General features: G+C 42.9%; 1 protein-coding gene across 2 annotated transcripts; it reads right to left on the minus strand.

Moving 5' to 3' along the window:
* Window positions 1–14,066: 14,066 nt before the first annotated feature.
* PROX2 (prospero homeobox 2) lies at window positions 14,067–22,714 on the minus strand. 2 transcript variants are annotated; one of them, XM_032405586.1, is made up of 4 exons: window positions 21,389–22,714; window positions 17,402–17,509; window positions 15,968–16,162; window positions 14,067–14,510 (listed from the first exon to the last, which is right to left on the minus strand). In XM_032405586.1, exons 1-4 carry the CDS (start codon window positions 22,712–22,714, stop codon window positions 14,325–14,327), a joined length of 1,815 nt encoding a protein of 604 aa, XP_032261477.1. In that variant the 3' UTR covers window positions 14,067–14,324. The 2 variants fall into 2 exon arrangements, with proteins under 2 accessions (XP_032261477.1, XP_032261478.1); XM_032405587.1 differs by lacking the exon at window positions 17,402–17,509 and having other exon boundaries at window positions 21,959–22,714.
* Window positions 22,715–23,398: the final 684 nt, after the last annotated feature.

The raw sequence follows: 23,398 nt of genomic DNA on the forward strand, positions 1-23,398 counted from the left end.
CTCATGGGAAAAATGTTCTCTTTCCAGTTTTTCTCAAAACATTCTACACTATGTATCTTTACTTTTCCCACATTTGGTAGAGATAAAAGTACAAGTGTTCATTTTCTTCTTAACTCTACTGTGAGAAAATCAGCAGTGGAAGCAGAATGATAATGGCAACTGGCTCTCAGCCTGGGGAGGCAGTAGGGCATGGTGGGGACTGAGAAGATGCAGAGTGCTTGCCCTATCTCAATGAGATTGTTCTTCTCCAGACAGTGGTTGCCATGAAGCAAGGTAAACCAGATGTAACCAGATGAAGATAAAAGTGGAAAGCTGGATTTTTATGAGATGCAGTCTTTTCAAAATATGATGAGGACAATAGAGTAGTGGCAAATCAAGCCAGCTTGAGGCCACATATTACCTACAGGCCATCATTTTGGGACTTCTTACGTATATCATAAAAGACATCTAAAAGATGATTACTGTAAAGAAGGTGTCCATAGGAGAGGAAACATCAGGTTATATTACATAGATTGCATGTCAGTGTTTTGACCAGTACCTTGTAACTGATATTTTGGAGTAAATAATTCTGTTTTCACTTAGCCAGATAGCAATACATACATAATACACTGATGTTGAATTTGCAATAAGTTATTTTTTGTTCATTGCTTGCTGGCACATGGATGCATGTATATTGCCTCCTCCTTGGGTGACATCCTTTCCGTGCCTCCATTCATCAAGATGGCAGGTAAGCACCTGTGTATGCACAATTAAATAGTGTGCACACACTTGTCCCAGAGAAAGAAGACAGCAAGAATTCCCTTTGGTTAAGCAGAGCGGCTGAGCAGCCATACCCAGCTGTGAATTTGACCAGAATGTCCTCCTTATAACTCTCCATTGCTTTCTACTATTTCTACTGGGGAAAGAGGATGGATGTCATTAAAGCTTCTTTGTTGGTACCTGTCAGTGTCAAGGTGGGTATACTTTTGCTACATTTGATTTCTTAAAGTATGTTTTGGGGCATTATCTTTTTCAAATTTATTCCAGCCATAAAATATGAATTCATTCATTCTCATTATTAAAAAAAAAAAAATACTACAGATACTAAAACCCCATTAAGCAACAAATATTTTAAAATCTTGGAGATAATTACTGTTATCATTTTGGTGTGTGGCTTTCCAAATCTTTTTCTGTGCATTTATATACATATATATGTACCTATAAGGATATAGTTTTATTTTTTTTACATGAGTGATATTCTTTACATGTTGTCTGCAGACTCCTTTTGTCTGTGTGTATACACACACACACACACATATAAATATACATGTGTGTATGTGTGTATTCCATTATATCTATGTAACAGATTATTTCTCTTATTTGTGACAGCTTTTCACTGTCATGACAATGTTACATTGAGCATTCTTGTAAATGCCCTTTTGGGGCATAGTTTCAAATTTTTCAGGGAAAATACAGAAGAATTTAATTATTGGGCCATAGGGGAACAATTTCTCCTTTTATGTCCTCCTAATAATTATCTGTATGTATGTTTTAGAAAGAGTCCTAACTTAATGGCTGGGATATCAAAAATTCTTTTTCTTAGTACTTTAAAATCCAGTTTTTTATGCTGCTCTCATTTGAATTCAGTCTTTTGAATAAATTTGGAATTGATAAGGATAAGCAAAATAGGTTCAAGGTAGTAGCCATACATAGGTCAAGACTATTAAGCTTTTGGGAATAGGTGCTGTGTTTCAATGGTAGGGAAATTAAATTTTCAATTGAGAAGATTATCTCTCTTAATCATGAAGTTCTTTTTTCCAACTCTTTCTCTTCTCTGTTTGGAATTATGACAACTGGATCCACAGGTGCTATGAAAATATTTTCTCACATCACACATCTTCTTTAATACTAGTTTGAATAATCCTGGAAAATACAGGTTTGATACTGTACCCTCACTTTAAAAAAAAAAAGTATTAGTTTGGTCAAATCTGGAATACCCACTTGACATGAGAGAATCTAGTTCATTTTTTTAGGTATTAAAAGTTTTATTAAAAGAACATTCTTGGAGTGCCTGGCTGGCTCAGTCGGAGGAACATGCCACTTGATCTCAGGGTCATGAGTTTGAGCCCCGTATTGGGTGTAGAGATTACTTGAATAAATAATAAACTTAAAAAGAATGTTCTTTACACAAATAACTAATACCAGAAATGAAAGAGGGGACATCACTAAAGAGCCCATAGACGTTAAAAGGATAGCAAAGGAATACTATGAACAACTCTGCCCACAAATTTGATAACCTAGATGAAATAGACCAGTTACATGAAAGACACAATCTACCAAAACTCATAAAAGAAAAAAATACAATTTGAATAGGTCTGTATCTATTAAAGAAATCAAATCAATACTTACCAACCTTCAAAAACAAAAAGCACCAGGCCTAGATGGGTTTACTGGGATTTCTATCAAACACTTTAGGAAGAAATTATACCAATTTCCTATGATCACTTTCAGAAGATGGAAGCAGAGGGAATATTCCCTAACTCATACTGTGAGGCCATCATTATCCTGATTATCAAAACCAAAGACATTACAAGAAAGGAAAACTGCAGACTACAGATTTCTCATGAACATATATGCAAAAATCCCTAACAAAATATTAGCAAATTGAATCCAACAATGTATAAAAAGAATTATGCACCATGGCCAAGTGGGATGGTATGCAAGATATGATTCAACATTCAAAAATTAGTTAATGTTCATCACAACAGGCTAAAGAAGAAAAATCACATCATATAAACAGATATAAAAGAAACACTAGACAAAATCCAACACCCATTCATGATAAAAAAAAAAAACCCTTTAGTGAAATAGGAATAGAGGGGAACTTCCTTAACTTGATAAAGAATAACTATAAAAAACCTACAGCTAACATATTTCATCATATTTAATGGTGAGAAACTTGAAGCTTTCCTACTAAGATCAGGAACAAGGCAAAGATGTCCCTTCTCTCCACTGCTTTTCAAAATTGTATTGGAAGTCCTGGATAATGCAATAAGACAAGTAAAGGAAAGAAAAGATACGCAGATTGGAAGAAATAAAACTGCCTTTATTTGCAAAAGATACTATCATTTATGTAGAAAATCCGAATGAATCAACAAACTCCTGGAACTAATATGTATAGCAAGGTTACAGGATACAAGGTTAATATATAAAAGTCAATTGCTTCCCTATGTACCAGCAATAAACAAGTGAAACTTGAAATTTAAAACAATACCATTTATATTAGTACCCCTAACAACAAAATACTTAAGTACAAATCTAACAAGATGTGTACAAGATCCATATTAGGAAAATTACAAAACTCTGATGAAAGAAATCGAAGAACTAAATAAATGCAGAGATAATCCATGTTCATGGATAGGAAGACTCAATATTGTCAAGATGTCAATTCTTCCCAAATTGATCTATAGATTCAATGCAATCCCAGTCAGAATCCCAGCAAGTGTTTTTGTGGATATTGACAAACTGATTCTAAAGTTTATATGGAAAGGCAAGAGATCCAGGATAGCCAACACAATATTGAAAAAACAAAATTGAAGGACTGATGTTACCTGACTTCATGACTTACTATAGAGCTATAGTAATCAAGACAAAAACAGACAAAAAAGACAATAGGCATAAATAAAGGAAACAGAAATGAGATCCCAATGTAGACTCATATAAATATAATCAACTGGTCTTTGATAAAAGAGCAAAGGCAATACAGTGGAGCAAAGATAGTATTTTTGTTAAAGATTGATTGATTGATTTGAGAGAGAGCACAGGCGGGGAGAGAAGCAGAGGGAGAGGGAGAAGCACACTCCCTGCTGAGCAGGGAGCCTGATATGGGGCTCTATCCCAGGACCCCAGGATCATGATCTGACCTGAAGGTAGACGCTTAACCAACTGAGCCACCCAGGCGCCCGCAAAGATAGTATTTTCAACAAATGGTGCCAGAACAACTGGACATCAATATGCAAATAAGTTGAATCTGGACACAGACCTTATACCCTTTTACAAAAGTTAACTTAAAATGGATCATAGAACTAAGTGTAAAACGTAAAACTATAAAGCTCTTAGAAGATAACATAGGAGGAGTAAACTTAAATGACTGAGTTTGGTGATGATTTTTTAGATCACCAAAGACAACCCATGAAAGAAAAAATTGATAGGTTGGACTTGATTCAAATTAAAATTTCTCTTGAAAGACACTTTCAAGAGAATTAAAAGACAGGCCACAGACTGGGAGAAAATATGTGCAAAATACATATCTGATAAAGGACTATTATCCAAAATATACAAAGAACTCTTAAAATTCAAGAATAGGAAAACCCAACTTAAAATTGGGCCAAAGAATTTAACATATCGGTCATCAAAAAGATATACAGTTGGCAAATAAGCATATGAAAAGATGCTTCATATCATATGTCTCCAGGGAAATGCAAATGAAATCAACACATATACCATTAGAATGTCCAAAATCTAGATCATTGATGACACCAAATGCTGGTAAGGATGGGCAGCAATAGGAACTCTTATTCATTGCTGATAAGAATGCAACATGGATACTTCCACTCTGGAAGACAGTTTGGCAGTTTCTTAGAAAAATAAACATATTCTTACCATATAATCCAGGAATCACACTCCTTGGTATTTACCCAAGGGAGTTGAAAACTATGACCATACAGTAACCTGAACATGGATGTTTATAGCAGCTCTATTCATAATTGCCAAAATTTGGAAGTAACCAAGAGGTCTTTCAGTTGGTGAAAGGATAAGTAAATTGTGGTACATCCAAACAATGGAATATTACTCAAGCCATCAAAAGACATGGAGGAAACTTAAATGCATATTAATAAATGAAAGAAGAATCACACACTACACATTATTTAATCCCAACTATATGACATAGTGGAAAATGTCAACATTCTGGAAAAGGCAACACTATGAGGACCGTAGAGATTAGTTGTTGTTAGGGGTTAGTTAGAAGGGAGAGGTTTTTAGGGCAGTGAAACTACTCTGTATGATACTGTAATGGTGGGTACGTGTCATTTACACTTGTTCAAACTCAGAATGTACAGCACCAAGAGTGAACCCTAAGGAAGACTATGGACTTGGAGTGATGCTGATGTATCAATGTAGTTTCACCAGTTGTGACAAATATAGCACTCTGGTGGGGATGTTAATGAGGGAGCCTGTGCTTATATGGAGGCAGATAATATATGGGAAATCTATGTATCTTCTTCTTGATTTTGCTGTGAACACAACATGACTCAATCTCTTTTTTTTTTTTTTTAAAGGATATACTTTGAGGATGTTCTGTTTTTGATAAGAGCCTTCTGCTTTCACTAGATGTGAATCTGAGTGTGTCGATAGGGACTCTCTGGAAGGCATTCCTAAAGTTTATTGTCAGGGAAGTGTATTGACTATGGTGGCCTTAAACCAAGAATTGGTAAGGTTCTAGTTGAATAATTGCTTAGATTCCATAAGCACTTGAACATAGGAGTACTCTCTATGTATGTGTGTTTGGAAGAACAGCGAAATATAAACAGTGCTCCATGTGAAAAGCTGTATGGTAGAGCAGTTAGTTATAAAGCTTTACATCTAAGAATTACCTGGGGAATCTATTAAAACTCCCAAGGCTCAAGATACATATACCTCATACAATTAAGAGTCTAGAGGTAGGACTCAGGCATCAGTAATTAAAAAAAAAAAAAAGTTTTTAAAGTTTTTTTTTAAGATTTTATTATTTGAGAGAGCACAAGCAGGGAGAGTGGCAGGCAGAGGGAGAAGGAGAAGCGGACTCCCCACTGAGCAGGGAGCCTAATATGGGGCTTGATCCCAGGACCCTGGGATCATGACCTGAGCCAAAGGCAGATGCTTAACTGACTGACCCACCCAGGCGCCCCCTTAAGTTTTTTTTTAAGATTTTATTTATTTGAGGGAGAGAGAGCATGAGTGGGCAGAGGGGCAGAGGGAGAGGGAGAAGCAGACTCCTTGCTGAGCAGGGAGCCCAATGCAGGGCTCCATCCCGGGACCCTGAGATCATGACCCAAGCCAAAGTCAGATACTTAACCAATTGAGCCATCCAGGCATCCCTTAAAGTTTATTTTTTTAGCAATGTCTACACTGAATGTGGGGCTTGAACTCATGATCCTGAGATCAAGAGTCATATGTTCTACTGACTGAGACAGCTAGGCACCCCCACATTGGTAATTTCTATTTTTATTTTTTAAATGTAAGTTAGCCCTAAAGACTTTATTATTATTTTTAAAGATTTTATTTATTTATTAGAGAGAGAGTACAGGCAGGTGGAGCAGCAGGCAGAGGGAGAGGGAGAAGCAGGCTCCCCACTGAGTGGAGAGCCCAATGCGGGGCTTGATGCAGGGTCCTAGGATCATGACCTGAGCCAAAGGCAGACGCTTAACTGGCTGAGCCATCCAGGTGCCTCCACATTGGTAATTATAAAGCCCACCAGGTAGTTCCAGTGTGCAGCCAAGTTTGAGAACCAGAGGGCTAAAGGAGAAGTTTAATTTTATTCCATCTCCATCTAAAGGTAAGTTCAGTAATCATAATTTCCAAAGGCCCTGGTCTGTTAGTACTTTGCAGGTGTGGAAGATGTTGGAGTTGTTGGAAGGATACTTGTTAGTAACAGTAACAATTAATGAAACTCCTTAAGTGCAAAATAAAATCCGTATAGCTTGAAAGTTAATGCAATTTCCAAAGGTGCTTGATAGACAAGAAACAGTCGAGGCACATGGAGAATCTGGCTTCCTGGGAGCAAATTAAGCCAAGATTTAAATGTGAAACACATATGTGCCCCTGGGCCTGAAAACAAGCCACAACCTTTCCAGTTGTGGTGAAGGTTCCTAACAATAGAAGTGAGTTGTGGTACAATGTTATTTAAACTGGAAAGTTTAGAGAAGATTGATTTGTAGAGGAGTCATAGATGGGAGAAGACAAGTGCATTGGGTAGGCGGGACAAGCTATTTTTCTGATTCTTCTGATTCCGAGGAGAACAGAATTAGCTGATAGTTCTAATTATCTGTGTACGCAGAACAAAACCAAATAAACCCTAACAAAATGAAAATTGATATTTAATCAAGAAGGTAGAATGTATCTTATTAAATTAACCTGCTTTGGTATTTAAGATAATTAGTTATTTGTGGTTTTATTTATTTATTTTTAAGATTTTATTTATTTGAGAGAGAGAGAATGAGAGACAGAGAGCATGAGAGGGAGGAGGGTCAGAGGGAGAAGCAGACTCCCTGCTGAGCAGGGAGCCCGATGCGGGACTCGATCCCAGGACTCTGGGATCATGACCTGAGCCGAAGGCAGTCGCCTAACCATCTGAGCCACCCAGGCACCCTATTTGTGGTTTTAAATGTCCTTATAAAAGCACTCATTTATGGTGGCATGGACTTTCATTTGCTTCTTTCTTGGGAGACATCAGGCTTTCAGTAGAACTCTATCAAAGATTCTGATTCTACATGGGTTGTGCGTGTGTGTGTGTGTGTGTGTGTGTGTGGTTTGTTTTTTTTTTAACTTTGTATCTTGAAATAATTATAGATTCATAGGAAGTTACAAAAAATGTGCAGGGAAGTTCTCATGCATCCTTAACCAATCTGCCCCTATGGTAAAATCTATAAATCAGAGATGTCTCAAAACTAAGAAATTGACATTGGAATATTCCACAGAGCTTACTCGGATTTTTAGTTTTAAAAGCACTCATGTGTGTGTGTGTGTGTGTGTGTCTGTGTGTCTGGTTCTGTGCAATGTTATTGTGCATAGCTTCATGTAACACCACTGTAGTCAAGATACTGTGCTCCATGTGGGGTTTGAAGAACTATTAAGGGGTATGGAATGAATCACTTTGCTTGCAGTCCCATACCAGCTTGAGTTCAGGACTTCATATGTTGGGGGACTACTGCTTTGTGGAGGTAGGTAGCTTAGTTTTTGCAACAGAAAGTGACTTTTTTTATGTAATCATCGTTAAAGGTGTATTTATCAAGGACTGTGTTTTAAGGAGGTAAACCAACACTTCATGTGAAGGAAGTGAAATGATAAATTTATACGCCCAAACGTAAAAATCTGTTATTGGTCTTTATTTTGGGGGCAAATCCACCAATTCTGGCACAACAGCAATGGACTGAATGCTAGAAAGTTCCTTCTCTGCCAAGCTTTAGAACATCTGAGACTTGCTCAATAAATGGTGCATTTGTGTAATTACTGAAACAGAAGACTGCCCCCCGGAGAAATGCCCTGATGTGTTTGAAGTGAACAGGTATGATTCTGTAATAAAGAAATGGAAAGAGTCAATAGCATCTTCTCAGCACTGTCAATATATTAAACTCCGCCTCATTTATGTTTTGTAGGTAACTGCTGTCTCCAAAGCTTAAGGATACATAATCCTATCTACCATTTACATGGCATGAAGATCTTAATTGTCTTTGCACCTAGTATATCAAAACTAAGGTGTTTAGGAATGTAAATTCTGTGTCATTAAACTTTTTGTTCCCAGGATTTGCTGATAAATCTACAGTCTAGCAAAACTACTTATATGTGTGCTTTGTTCTAATACCTGTACCCCAGTCTTTCTTGGAAACTTATTTCTGACACCATTTTTAGCAAGAGTTCTATAGGAGAGAAGAGTTCTGGAGTTGGTTGGTTGGAAAATTCTGGTTGGTCCAGTAAGCTCGGCTCTGATGAAGTAATGGGGTAGGTGATGAGAAATGAAGTGTCTAAACATCAAGATAGTAATCTTGGGCAAAAGCAGCTTTAGGGTATTTATAAAGAATACATGCCACCAGGCATAATTATGGGGTTTCTGTTAGGGATTTAATATAGTAAGAATTCAGCAAAGCATCAAATTGGTAATCCCAATGTCTCATAACACTGGATTTGAAAAAGTCAATTTATTTAGGAACAGAGTAGCCAAAAAACATTAAGAGTCTTAAATATTCTGAAAAAGATAATCACCAACCCACATTCATGAAAAAGCAGAGGAGGAAGATCATCAACATTAACGACTATAAAATGAAAAAAAAACACACAACAGAAAAGGGGCCAGATTATTTGCAATAAAGAAGCAAGCTTACCTTTATGGAAATGTGATCCTGAACATAGATTTTAAACGTTAGGAGAGGGAAAGCATGGTTGTGTCCGTATATGCTCCCCTTACAAACCCATCCAACTTTTTAAGGAGTGGAACACCGGCAAAGATGTTTGAACAACTGTACAGGAGTTAATCAAGAAAACATTCAAGCCACACGGCCTATTCAATGGACATTGATACAGCCCCCAAAACAGCTGTTAAAGATGGCAAGTTGAATAATTTTAGAAATACTGCATTAGTCACTAAGCTTATAGTTAAGAGGATGTCAGACTGCAATGTATCAGCCTGTAAAAGACAAGCCTTTAGTAACCAACCAGCCAATAGCGATAGCAGTTATGTCAGGTGCCAAGTAGACACGTCAGCATAAGATTGTTATAGAGTAAATGAGGGAATGCATACAGACTTTATAGTACAAGGCTTTTTTAGCTGGATTTTCTTTCCCTCTCAGAAAACAGTAACATCTCAGTTTAAAGCTTAGTTTTGTGCTGTCACCACAGGTATTTGTGCATTTTACTGCATGGTTATAATAAAAACAAAATTCAGAATATGTCTTATATCCATAGCATCACACATCAGTGCCATTCTTAAGCTAAGAATTCTTTTTCCACTGTAAACAGTGCAAATTCCTGGCTTTGCTAACAGTTCAGGACTGCTAAGTAATAATATAGCTAACATCATTCTGTGCACTAGGGATGGGCAGGAGAATTTCACGTGTATTATTTTACCTAAACCTTTGAACAGTACTGTGAGGTAGGTACTATTTTATTATCTCTATTTTACAGATGGGAAAGCTGAGGCCAAGAGAGTAACTTGCAGAGATCCATAGCTGGTAGGTACTTGAGCCTGGTTTCATCCGGGATGAAACCAGGCTCCAGGGCTCATGCACTTAACTGAAGTACTCTTCTTAAGAAAGGTATTGGTGGAGAGGAAAGTGAAGGGGTTGGGGGGCGGGGGGGGCGACAGATCAGATCCCTGAGGATAAGGTGGGGAAAAGGTTAGGGTAGAGACAGCATTCTTGCCCAAAGCTAAATTTCCAGGCCAGAAGTGGTTATCAAGGAATAGGAGTCTGAGCCACAGAAGTCAGTAAATGGAGGGGAGGGGTGGTTCAAAGGGAAGACTAGGACCTGATGTGTGTTTGAGGGGTGACTGGAGAATTTGGAAATAACAAAACAAGTCTGTGAGCATAAAGGGGTGAGATTGTGAGAAACTGAACAACCCGGAAGACTCTTGGTGAAGGAGGAGGCAGATTCCTCAGAGAGTGGGTAGATGTGTGAACTGGTAAGGCTTGGGGTGGATGTTCTCTTACTGTTTTCATTATGTCTACCTGCCCTCAGTGTTTCCTCAGACATTCCCTTCTTCTGGAAGCTAACATCTGGGGTTTGGGGGTTGTTGTGTTGTTGTTGTTTTTATGACTGAGCATTCAACTCCTGCATACTTAGATTTGTATAGTCTGGGAGAGTTCCTTCTTGGTCGATAGGAACTGTGCACCCCTGAAAAATACTCCTCATGAATTATCTTTTTCCACAGGTGAGCACTATACATATTTTTTAATTGTAAGTATCATCTACCTCAGAGATACAGCATGTATTATTAATACTCTGAAATAGGTAATCAGAGCTGATTCTTTACAGTGTGTGTTATATATACTTAAATCTGACCAAGAATATTTTTATACTTTCATGAGTATTATATTTGCTCTATTTTCACAAGCTTATGTTCTCCCCAAAGCATCAAGCCCAGAAACAATTGTTAAGAATTGTAGAGCACTCCTTGAATTTAAATGTGCATAATTTAATCATCAGCCTGATAGAACTGTAACTTATTTTAGCCAACCTGTTCTTTATCTCTGTCCTACCCATCACTCTTTCATTGTTTTTTTATTTTCTCAGTCCTGAGAAAATGATCTTGCATTATGTGACATCTATGCAAATGCCTAATAGAGTGTGTATAAAAAACATCAAAGGGTTTTTTAAATTTCTATTTTGTTTTGAATGCATGTAACATGAAACTTTTGATCTACTTTATAGAGCAAAGAGTCAAAACTATAAAGAAAAGAGCTAGAATCAAAGACTATGAAAATCTGGAATATATAGGACTTTAGGAAACTCGTTACCATAATTTTAGCTAATTTTATAAGGATTTTAAAAGAAATATTTTCTAAAGGTACATATAAAGTTATGCCATAGAAGTCTTATTTTAAATTATTTTTTCTGATGATTCTGTATTTTGTTACTAAAAACAAAGACGGGTTTTTTTTAGAGTGGACCCGCGGACCTCCATAAAGTGAAGGGGCTGAGGTGCAGAACCTTATTAAAGAGGGCTGTGTTCCCTCAGCCCTGTATGCTTTGGCCTTCCTTGGATGGAAAGGAAACAGTTCAGGCACCATCCATATGCCCAGGAAGTGCCTTTGTCCTCACTGTGCAAATCTAGTTTGGAGCTGTGTATATATATGAAGCCATGTTTGCAATGGGGTTCCTAGTGAACCTTTTCCTGCATGCAATAGCCAACTAACTACCTGCTTTTAGTCACTAATTGGGCATTAACTCCCTAATAGTGCCATCGTCATAAACCACAGTCCAGGTCCTTCTGTCTACCATCGAAGGATTAGACAATTATGCAGTGTTTGACCAGACTTTGAAAATGTCTAATTTGGGAGAAAATAGTGCCCACATATACCTTAATGGAAAGAATGGCCAGATCTTTGGTAATGTTATGACAGCTAAAAGAACTTAACAACCAGCTCAGAATGTGTTCCCAACAGAGAAATACTTGGTAGAAACAAAAATATAAAAAAATTATAATTCTTGTGTTGGCAGAGCATGTATATTTATACATTCTTCTGTGTTTAGGTCAGTGGTTAGAGAACACTTCTGGAAGGACTGTCGTACACAAATGTTTTCAATTTGAGCTTGTACATTTCATCTAATTGGTCTCTGGGACAAGGTTCACTGCCCTGGAGGTGGCTTAGTTTAATCTTTCAAACACACGCTAATGAATTTCAGGTTTGGGACAGAAAATGGCTGCTCTGTATCAGACAATCATGTGAACTTGGAATTGTTTCCCAGGAATATCTTCAAGAGCTATGTAATACCACGCTGGATAGTGGGTTCTTCTGCCATCTCCAACCACAGATAACTGCCCTTGCTCAGGATACTCTGTGCTCGCCTACTTCTAAACTTAGGTTTGGAGATTGCTTCATTTTTGAAAGGAACATTGTGGGAGAAAATATGGCAAAGATCGTCTGAGTGCAACCAGATATATCGAAGGACATTTACAAATAACCTTAAAGCAACCCGAAACGATTGGTTTGGGCTGAATCCATCTGTTTTGGTTTTCTTCTCAGCTGTTTGAAGTAGGAGAAAATTCAAAAGAAAGTCATTTTTCATACCTTTTTATATTGATACATCTAGCAATAATTTAGGGATTTTTATTGCCTCTGATCCAGCCACCCAAAAAGTCAAGGAAGTGGGGGTAGTTGAATATAGAAACTGGTTTTATGTAGATGGGGAAGAAGTAAGCTAATGAAGTCACAGACATCCCTTAATCAGAATGACAGGCCCTGAGCTCTGTGTGGCCCCCAGCCTGCACACCTTTGCAGTGCTTACAGGACGTGGCCCTGACCAGTGTGGAAGACAGATGCCGTTACTCAGCTCGGCACAGGTCTTGCCTATACGCGCAGAGTAAGTCACAATTTGTGTTGAGCCAGTAGGGGAAGAAAAACTGTTGATTTCATGAATTCCTTAATCTGAAAGATGACCATGGCCTATGGTTTTCTTATGGAGTGGGACAATTCCTCCTTCTGTGTGTGATGCTGCGTTCCTCCCAGCGATGCCATCCATCATCTGTGAGACTCTGCACAGGCTTGCCAGTGTACTGTCTGGACCTCAGTTCCCTCCTTCCTAACTTCAGCACGGTGGGCCAGATAATTCCCTGAGGCCCCTTCCCGCTTCCAAGTCTGAAGTTTAGTTTCTTCTGCACATTAAGAGGTTGGGGCATCAATTGCACTGGTCTTCTAGAGCCTAGTTGGGTTGTCCCGCTGATAAACTCCCAGCAGATGAATGAATGAACAGCAACACTCAAGTCCGGCAGAAAGTTTGCTTTGGGCATGCTGGCATGATCAGCAGAAATCCTGGGTGATGAAGCATTCCTGAGTACTAGGCAGGGGGTGTCAGATGACAGTGCCCCATCAGGGCTGGATGCTTCCTGGGGACGGTGGCCTGTTTGAGATCACGAAAAGCAGCATGAGGTGGTCTCACATGTAGTCTGGCATCAGAAGGGCTTAGGTTCCTCCATGTTCCTGACCATCCCTGCTGACCCAAACGCCTTAGCCTTATACTCTGCCAGGTTACCTCACAGTTCTCAAACTTGGGTTTGGTTATTTTTCAAATGAAGAGAATATCTACTTTTGAGAGTGAAAAGCTTAAAGGTAATGTATTTGAAAGTGTCTAGCAAAGTGGAGCTCAATAAATAGGTAACAAAAACCAGCAATTTGTAAAAAAAATATAAAACACACACACACACACGAGATAACTTTATCTGAAAGCCAAGGGGAGAGAAAACTAACATTTGTGTAGTGAGTAACAGTTCATAGAGTACTTTAGGACAGAGTATCTTTTAATCCTCACAACCTGGCTTTACAGATACAGAGATGCTGGCAAGTTCCCAGGGTCACAACACCTGGAAACAGTGGAGTGGAGATTTAAGTTCTGATTCCAAACTGTTGTGTCCCTTTTTTTTTTTTTTTTTTTAAAGATTTTTATTTATTTATTTGACAGAGAGAGAGAGACAGCGAGAGAGGGAACACAAGCAGGGGGAGTGGGAGAGGGAGAAGCAGGCTCCCCGCTGAGCAGGGAGCCCAATGCGGGGCTCGATCCCAGGACCCTGGGATCATGACCTGAGCCGAAGGCAGCCGCTTAACCGACTGAGCCACCCAGGCGCCCCTGTTGTGTCCCTTTTATAATATGCTACCAACACACCAGTACGTTTGGTTGATATGTTTTATAGTTAGGATTAAGACTCTGAGGATTCTGAAAAAGGAAATAAATGATCAGAAGTGGGTAATAGTACCTATGTGGTGGGGGGGGGGGGATAGTTTCTCCTTATGCCCTTTTTCTACGACTACAGCTGTACTGACTGCCATTTAAGACAAACCTAGGAAACCCTGGCCAGTTGCTCCTCACTTTGTGGGATCTTAATTCTGAAACAGCTCCTGGGGATAGCTGGAAGATTTGAATATCTCTGGGATATCACTGTCCAGTTTCGAAATAATTTTATAAATGGGTTTCTTCCAGGAAGGATCTGAGTCTTTACCCGCGGAGACAGCCCTGAAGAACTCCTGCAACGTCAAGCTGGCAATTTCCAAGAAGCAGTCTGGGACCTGCATTCCCAAAGAGACCCAAGAGAAAGAAAAGACATGAGGCCAAGGAGCCCTGGCGCCGTGCAGACCTCGATGTTGCCTGTTCCTTGGGTAGTGGGCTGATAAAAGCATCTCTACTCTCCTGGCTCTCGATTTCTGCAGCCCTAAGAATCCCCTGCTCTCTCATCAAATACAAACCTTAAGATGATGGTACCCATGAGACAGTCCTGGGAAAAAGCATATTAGGGACACTCCCTTTGTAGGAAAAGCTGAATCTACTAATGGTGATGTTTTTAGTAAGTGGGAAACTCTGACTCCGATTGAAATTAAATTTGTGGTTCGAAGGAGGTCTTTAGTATTCTTTTCCTTAGTGCCTAATGTGGAAAGGCAGGCCCCAAAGTTTACAACTGTTGTACCTCATCCCACCATCTTTTGGGGTTGGACCCAAAAGTCTTGGAATCATTCCTGCTTCCAAAGCCAAGCATGAGGTGGAAGGGGGACTCAAGAATATGTTCCAGGACCTCACTCAGACTGGCACCATAAATGATGGGGAGTCCCACAGGTCCTCCAAATCCAGCCTGGCCCACAGCTTGCCACCACTGCATGCCACATGACCACCCCACGTGGACAGATGTGGCAGCCCTGCCCCATCCACACGCCCTGACCCCACGAGCCTCAGAAAGGAAGCTCAGGTTTCCAAACATATTCTGACAGAACATCTGGTAGATGCCAACAGTTCTTCCCTTTCTTGGAGGCATCTGGGTCAAGTGAGAAAGGCAAGGAGAGGGAAGTGTAGTCAGTGACCTGCAGAACGGGATGCCAGCCCAGCAGAGCTGTCAGCTGCACACAAGGAAATGCGTGTCTGGATTAGGAGTAATCACCCGTGACACCTAGGCCACTTGCTCACACTTTACTGATGCTTTACCTCTAAGGTGCCACCAGTGTGCCTTCACAGAGATCCCAGAAGGACGGAGAAGCTTGAATACTGTTTATTCAGTATTTCAAGAAAGGATCTGAGGTGACTTGCCATGAAAAGCCCACAAGTAAAACTGTTCAAGTGAGAACAAAGAACCAAATGATGACACGAACAGAAATTATAAAGAAAACGGAGGCCAAGTCTAGGTGCTACAACAGCCGGGCATTTAGTTGTGTGCCTCCTGGCACTAAGGGGAAAAGGTCAACAAGCTATGGAATTTTCCTTTTCCTTGCAGAGTATTAGATCTAAAATGGCACAACATCTGGTCAACTTCTGTTTCAGTTTCAGAATGCAGACTGGCTGTATATTCATCTTGTGACATCCACCTGTTGCCTCAGAGAAGGCGTTGAGTCTCGTCTTTGTGGGTGATACAGACACTGGCCCCAGGCTGCCCTGGCTCTCAGCAACTCAAGGACAGACACAGGAGGGGATCTTTTCTAAAACTCAGTCACGAAGGGAAGGCACTCATCAGACCTCATGGGACCCAAGTACATGGTCTTACCTCAAAATCATTTCCCTTGTTATAGTGCATATTGAGAGCTCGGAAAAGTTCTGAGTCGCGGAGTACCATCAGCATCTTGGGATTTGTGACACCATCTGAAATCGCTTGCCGGGCAAATTTCTCCATTTGGATGTAATAAAACTCACGAAAGTTGCTGAACCACTTGATCATCTGGGAGGTTATGCAGCGGTTGAACTGTACAAACAACAGGGTCCGTCAGGTCAGACGTCTGCCGTGAGGTGTTCAGAGTCAGAACTGTCAGCTTCCGGTTCAACATAGGGCTTAATAAGGATGGCTCCAACCACCATTAAAAAGGGCTTTCTTTTTTTGGGCGGGCGGGGGGGGGGGGAGGCAGGGCAGAGGAAGAGAGAGAATCTTAAGCAGGCTCCACGCCCAGCACGGAGCCTGACCCCGGGTTCAGTCTCACAACCCTGAGATCATGACCTGAGCTGAAATCAAGAGTTGGATGCTTAAACTGATTGAGCCACGTAGGTGCCCCAAAAAGGGCTTTCTTTAAAAAAGAAGCCACACCTGTTTTCCTAGCCTATTCACTTATACACAGAAAAATCTCAATTAGCTATGATTTCTGTTAGAAAATATTGTTTTTGATATACTGGATTTATGACTTTTTTTTTTAACCCATGAAATGCCTTCCATGGTGTCTAGTGTGACTTTGGGAGGGTCTGGGGTCAAGGTCAGATGCTTCTGCTGCACCTGGGCAGATTACATGGCAGCCTCAGAGCCTTCTGCCAGGTCAAGGGCAAAAGGAAGGGCTAAGGGTGTAGAGTAGAGAGCAGTTCATTGCCACCCTGGAGTTGCAGAATGAATTGAAATCTGAGTGTGGTGCAGGGGTCAACTGAGCAACTGAATATGAGGGAAAGATCTGGAAAGCACAAAGATGTAGATACAAAGTATTAGCCACCCTATCCCAACAGCCAGGGTAGAGGAGGTCATCAGAAACTTTACGGGAACAGGCAAGGTCTGGTTCCAATCATCAGAGCTTGACTTTCTTTATTGTCATGCTTGATCTCTATGCACCTTCAGTCAGTTTTGAAGTACAGCACTTTGAATATAAACATGACAGTGTCCAACTCTTTATATATTCTTTCTTTTTCGTGGTCTCCCCAGCAGAGACAAAACACTAGGCCAAAGGTGCCGTTTACTAATGTTTCCCTCTCCCTGCCACCTTCCCTCCCCGTGTGTTTCTGTGTATATCTACAGCTCAAAAGCTTAAAATTCAGATACCCAACTTTGTGGCCCAAAGTTATTCATGCAGAGTCTCAGCCCAAAACTGGAAATTGTACTGATTCCATCAGCAACACGAAGGGGACCTGACGTGCACATATGATGACCTAGGACTTGCCTCTTGCTGGCCAAAACCTACTGCCTCTTGGGAGTTTTGCAGATGCTTTCAGAGGTGAAGAATGACTTTACCTGGACATCGGGGAAGTAAGCCTTCAGGAGGTTGGAGCTGGGGTAGCGTGTGAAGAAAAACATCAGTTTGGCCTTCTTCAAGTGACCAGGATTTAGGCCCTCCTGGATTTATCTCAGTGTCAAGGAAAATTAACACCAGTTTATCAAATAATTGTATCAATTTATCCAAAGAATGAATTGTCCTGTTCCTTATGGTTTCTATTTTATTTTTTCTAGCTGAATGGTGTATTAATTCCATTTTTCTGTCTCTAGCAAGTGTGATCAGATAAGCTTTTTCTTAGGGCACCTGGCTGGCTCAGTCAGTAGAACATGTGACTCTTGATCTTGAGGTCTTGAGTTCAAGACCCCTGTTGGGCCTAGAGCTTACTGAAAAAACTAAAAAAAAAAAAGCTTTTTCCAGATGCTGAATACCATATGTGTACAGTAAATTTTCAGAATTTAAAAAACATTTGATGTACAAATGTTCTCTGGCATATATGACATCAAATACAGTTTGTTGTACTTTGTGCACTTTCAGAATAGAATGGGAAGAGATGGCAGGTCTGTCCCAGATTTCAAAACCCCATGGAGAGATTTCCTTCCTCTTCTCTGCCTCAGTTTCCCCATCTGTAAAATGAGACGAGCTGACCAGATGGTCCCCATTCTATTCTCATAGCTCCCTTGGCAGTGTTTAAGCCAACAAGCCCCTAACCAGCCTGAGTGCCGGATCACAGTTTGCTTGGGCTCAGGAAGCTTGATCATCTCGGTTGTGCCTGCTCCCCGTGTGCCCGGCAGAACTCTCCCTCACCCCTCCCAGCTCGGCTCGGACACCCCTCCTCTGTGACATACTTCCTTGCTGAATTAGGCCTTCCTTACCCCAGGCTATCAAGGCTCTTTGTACAAACCTCTGTTGTAGCAATGACCTTACTGGAAATTTTACTGCATGTTTGTCTCCCCATTTAGACTGTGAGCTCCTTGAGGGCAAGGACATTGTCTTTTCATCTTTGTATTCCTCGTGTCTAGCCCGGTGCTAGGAACATAGTACGTGCTCAATAAATGATTGTTGGCTGAAAGAATGAATGAGTGATTAGATGGTCGGCCTGAATCCATGATATTCCAACCCGTACTTCACCTGAGAACAGACCGCTTCTCCTCTAATAAGAGCAGGGCGCTGTGGTGTGACTGCCTAGCACCAGCATGGGAGGAAAGTCAGAGCCCATAGCATTCCCAGGGACAGTCCTGGGGCTGGGTGGGAAGCCTTATACAGAGTAACCTTGGAGTTCAGGTCAGAGAGCTGTACCTTTAGGACAATTAAGACTTCTCAGCAGCACGTATCAGTTTAGCCAAAGGAGACCAAGCCAAATGATTACAGTTATAACCGGCCCTGGCACTCAGGCTGCTGCCCAGAGGACCCCTGCCCTTGCCTCCTTGGGCCCACTTCTTACCCTTCTTAAAGGTTCACAAATGCTGTGGAAAGAAGACTGGATTTAGAAGTTCAAAGACCCAGTTTCAGACACTGATTTTGCCACCTATTAGGGGCAAGCCACTTACCTTCTCTGGGCCTCATTTCTTAAACTGTAAGCGTAGTAGTTAAAGCTTGTGCTTGGCAGTCAGGTCCTGGGTTTGAATCCTGGCTCCGCGTGTGTCTGTCTTGTGACTTTTGGCAAATTAGTTTTCTTCTCTGTCCCTGCCTCTCAGATACCTGATCTAGAGTGGAGGCCTGAAGACGGTGAGGTCACACAGGCCCACAACCCCTTCCCTGAAACGCTGGGCCAAAGAGGCTTCAGATTTCAGAATTTGTTATTTTATAATGGCCACATGGTGCATCTACCATATGTTAGTTAACGGCCAGAGCAGGGGCTGTGGCAGCAGTCCGTAATCCAAGACACTCGTATTTCCATAGCCAAGTGGACGGCTATTTACACTAAGTGGGATAGCCGATAAATAGCCTCCAATCAGGGCAGGGCAGGTTTTGCCACCGAAAACGTTTCCATCAGCCTTCGGGGGAAGAAATCACAGGGATTTTCAGAGCTCTTGAGTCTCAGAATTGTGGCTAAGAGGTGGTGGACTGATACCCGGGAACTGGGGCTTCCCTGCCGGCCACGCGGAAGGTGCGCAGCGCATCAGGTGCTGCCCCCTACTGCCTGGCCACCGCACCTGCTCTGCCTGTTGGCCGGATGTCGTATGAACGTGAACGTGCTTTTACGCTTTTTAGTAGCTTGCTTTTAGCGGCGGTCATTGCCCACAGGAACACATCTCTAATGCTGGAGTGTAGGCAACAGGAATGAGGGACTAGCTGGGGAACCAGGATGCTGCCTGGGGGCCCCAAATCACTGCACGCAGCCAGCCCTGTGGGTGGGCCTCCAGACCTCCCAAAGCTCTCTGAGTCCAGTCCTCATTTCACGGAGCAGGGCTACGCACACAGCAGGTGCCCGAGAAATATCAGCATGCTCCTGCCAAAGGAAGTATAGCGGAGAACCTTGGGGGACTGAGTCCCTTAGGTCCTTCCACCATTGCCCAACTTTAACAAAGTGGCCTCTTACCAAAGGTCCAGACAGGTAGCCTTTGTCACACAGGGCGCTTTCCTGACGATCTGTCTCTACACTTCCAAGATTTCCTACTGCCTGAGAAGCAGTAGTGGCCCCTGAGGTGTTCTTGGCCTTGGTTTTATAGCTGCTGCCTGCCTGCCGGCCTCAGTTTCCCTCCCCCCTCCACCCCGTGCCCAAGCTTTAGGGGTGTTTCCAACACCTGTGACCAGAAGAGGGCGCTCGTAGCCTTTAGGACACAAGGGCCCACCCCGTCCTGCCGCCCTTTATACAGCTTCCCCGGCAAAGGACACTACTGTTCACACCTGGATAGGCAGGTGTGACCTCTGGAGACTCAGTTATAGGCTGCCCATGAGAAGGAGCAGCATAAGCTCCGCTCGCTAAAAAAGCAACATCCAAACTAATGTTGTCAGGAACTTTAGTCTTGCAAGGATGCTTGTTGGAAGAGGATCTTTAGTCGTGTGCGTTTGAGGCTGCAAACCTTCTCCTCTTAGAGCTTCAGATAGGACATCAGCATGTTAAAGGCTCTGAGAAGTCTCCCGATCAAACTACCCAGTAGTAGAAATAACCAGTATTTAATAACCAGTATTTAAATAACCAGTAGAAATAATCTAGTATTTACCCAAGCTGCTTTTTTCCTAACTTAACAAACATTAATATCCTGAAGGAGAGTTACTCTGGGCAACACTATTTGAGAGAGTGGGGTCTGCCTGAGGATTGCAGTAAATTCCAGATCACTACAGACCTGCCTGGGCCCCTCAGCCTCCCCCATGGGGGCCTCCCCCTTTAGATTCCCAGCCCCCAAGCTCTAGTCCTCTCAGCTGCACCTTAGAAGCTGTTCCTCAGACTAAAGGCTTCCTACCGCTCCCAGATGCCTCTTGGGTCTAGTCCCTCAGGAAAGCATCCTCTCTTCCATCTGCCTCAGAAGTTTCTGGTCCCTCATGGCTTCCCCGTGAATTACCTGGACAACCTAGGAGGATCCAGAGGCTTTTTTGCCTGCGGAGCCAAGAGACTGGGGAGCCATGCTTCAGATGAGGTCATTCCTTTGACCCTCTCTGCCTAGGTATACAGGCCACTGACAATCAAGTTATGGGGTTTTTCCTTCCATCGGGTACTTATCATATTTTGGAAGCCCCTTTGAGTTTACAAACAAACAAAACTCTTCCAGACCCAAAGGAAAAAGTCAGTAATGGTAGAATCCAGTGTGTCACAGAAGAAGGTAAAAAGAAGGTAAAGAACCTTCCCAGCATCGTTAAATCCCAGAATGTGGCCACCACCTTGTTAGAACCTCATAACTATGAGCCACAGGGAAGGAGGGCCTGGGAGCAACATTAAGAAGTCCATGGGGAAAGCAAAGTGATATAATGCCCTGGAGTTATTTGTCCCCGCCTCCCCTCACCTTCCAGACTTCCCATTTCTCTGGGCTGTGGCGGTGAGAACTTCAGTTACCAGTAAAGGATATGTGGACTGAAGGAAGAGGCCGCACATCGGGGGTGGCCTGCAGACCGCCCTGTTCCATCTTCACTGAGGGGAGAAGGGGCAGTCTTTCCAAACGGGGGGGAGGGAAGGGCAAGGCGTGTTGCTGCTGGCTCAGGACTGATGGTCGCAGTTTGACGGCTCCCCATGGTCGCAGAGCAGACTCTGAAGAGGGGTGACTTTGGGAAGAGGAGTCGTGGGGAAGGGTGATGCTCCAGTGACCACTGGGTCCGTGGCCCAGTAGCTGGCTAAGAATCTGATTTTCCTGGATGTGGGAAGGCGCAGTCAAAGGACAGTTTGCTGGGGGACCCTGATAGGATCTGGGGATCATCCTCAGAGAGGCAGGGTACCTAGGAGGATCCAGAGACTTGGCCAGTGATAGGGTTCGCAAGGGGACCTCAGTCTGTGGCTGCGCCCTCCTGGGCAAGGTGGCCAAAGGAAATCGATCTTTACAGGCACCTCTCTCAGGAGGTGAGGGCTCACTTCTCCCCTCTGGCACAAGCCCCTGGAAGCTTCTGCCCAGCTGAGTCAGGTGGCCTGGTGGATCCAATAGTACCGTTCGTAATACTGAGTCCACAGCTTGGGACACTGCCCCGGTCAATTCTTTCCTCAGAATCTCCAGCAAAGCCCGCGCTCCACAAGGAAGGAACCTGGGCTCCTCAGACTGGTAGCCCACCTCAGACGCTCTGTGTTTTTCCTCCCCGGAGAGGTCCCCATGGGAACCCTGGAAATGGTCACTGTCCATAGCCCAGGGCCTAGATCCATAGCCCTTCCTCTGCTTTACGCTCAGAGGGCCCTTGTCCGTCTCGGAGCCTCCTGGGTCCTGGGCTGTGTCCCTGGGCTCAGCAGCCTGCAGGATGTGCTTTTGTAAATGTCTTAGCTGTTGCTTCAGCTGATGGAGCTGTTCCCTTACCCGAGGGCCCCCTTTCCTGCTGCCATGGTCTCCGGCAGGGCCTGGCTTCAGGGGGCCTTGCTGCGTGGGAAGGCTCTGCTTCCTCTTCCGCTCCCGGGCCTTCTCTGGGCAACAGCCACCATCCCTGGCTCGGGCGTTGCCCGGGACCAGAGCCAGAGCGTGAGGAGAGAGGCACATGCCTTGGACAATGGTCTCCACCCTGGCCCTCTTTGCTTGGATGTTCTCATCCCAAAACCAGTCAGGGTCGGCAAAGCTGGAGCTGGGGCCCAGGCTCCAGGCAAAGGGGGAGTCTCTGCCCTTCTCTCGAGGGGCTGGGCTTCTCTCACCTTCCATACAGGGTTCTGCCAGGTGGGAGCAAGCCCGGGACAGAGGAGGAAGCAAGCCAGGGTTTGGATCCATCTCAGAGTTGTGGCTCCCTGAGGGAATCTCTTCTCCGAACGTCCTCAGCTGGAGGGGTACCCAGAGCGAGCTGAGGGTTCCTCCTCTGCACTCAGAAGGATCAGAAGCAGCTGTCAAGGATTCAGACTCCGTGATGTCAGAGCTTACAAACCTGAGCAGACTCTGGAATTAGAGACCGGAAGAAAACGATAGCATATGTGATTTTGAACAGTGCTTTTCAAACCTGAATGTGCAAACAAATCACCTAGAGATCTTATTACAATGCAGATCAGATTCGGCAGGTCTGGGGTAGGGCAGATTCTGTATCTCTAACCAGCTCCCCGGTGATGCTGTACCGCTGGTTGGGATCCTACTATAAGAACATTCCTGAGGCACCCGGGTGGCTCAGTCAGTTGAGCATCTGCCTTTGGCTCAGGTCATAGTACCAGGGTCCTGGGATCGAGACCTGCATCGGGCTCCCTGCTCAGCGGGAAGCCTGCTTCTCCCTCTCCCTCTGTCTGCTGCTCCCCCACTTGCGCGCTCTCTCTGTCAAATAAATAAATAAATAAATCTTAAAAAAAAAAAAAAAAAAAAAAGAACATTCCCAAGAGTGATCCTTCAGGGAGAAATTCTCTTGCTAGGGCATAACCATAGAATAATAAAAATAAATGTAATAGCAGCAGCTAACTGCACAACTGCCATTGG

Source organism: Phoca vitulina, unplaced genomic scaffold (assembly GCF_004348235.1).
Source record: "Phoca vitulina isolate PV1807 unplaced genomic scaffold, GSC_HSeal_1.0 scaffold7, whole genome shotgun sequence".
NCBI lineage: Eukaryota > Metazoa > Chordata > Mammalia > Carnivora > Phocidae > Phoca > Phoca vitulina.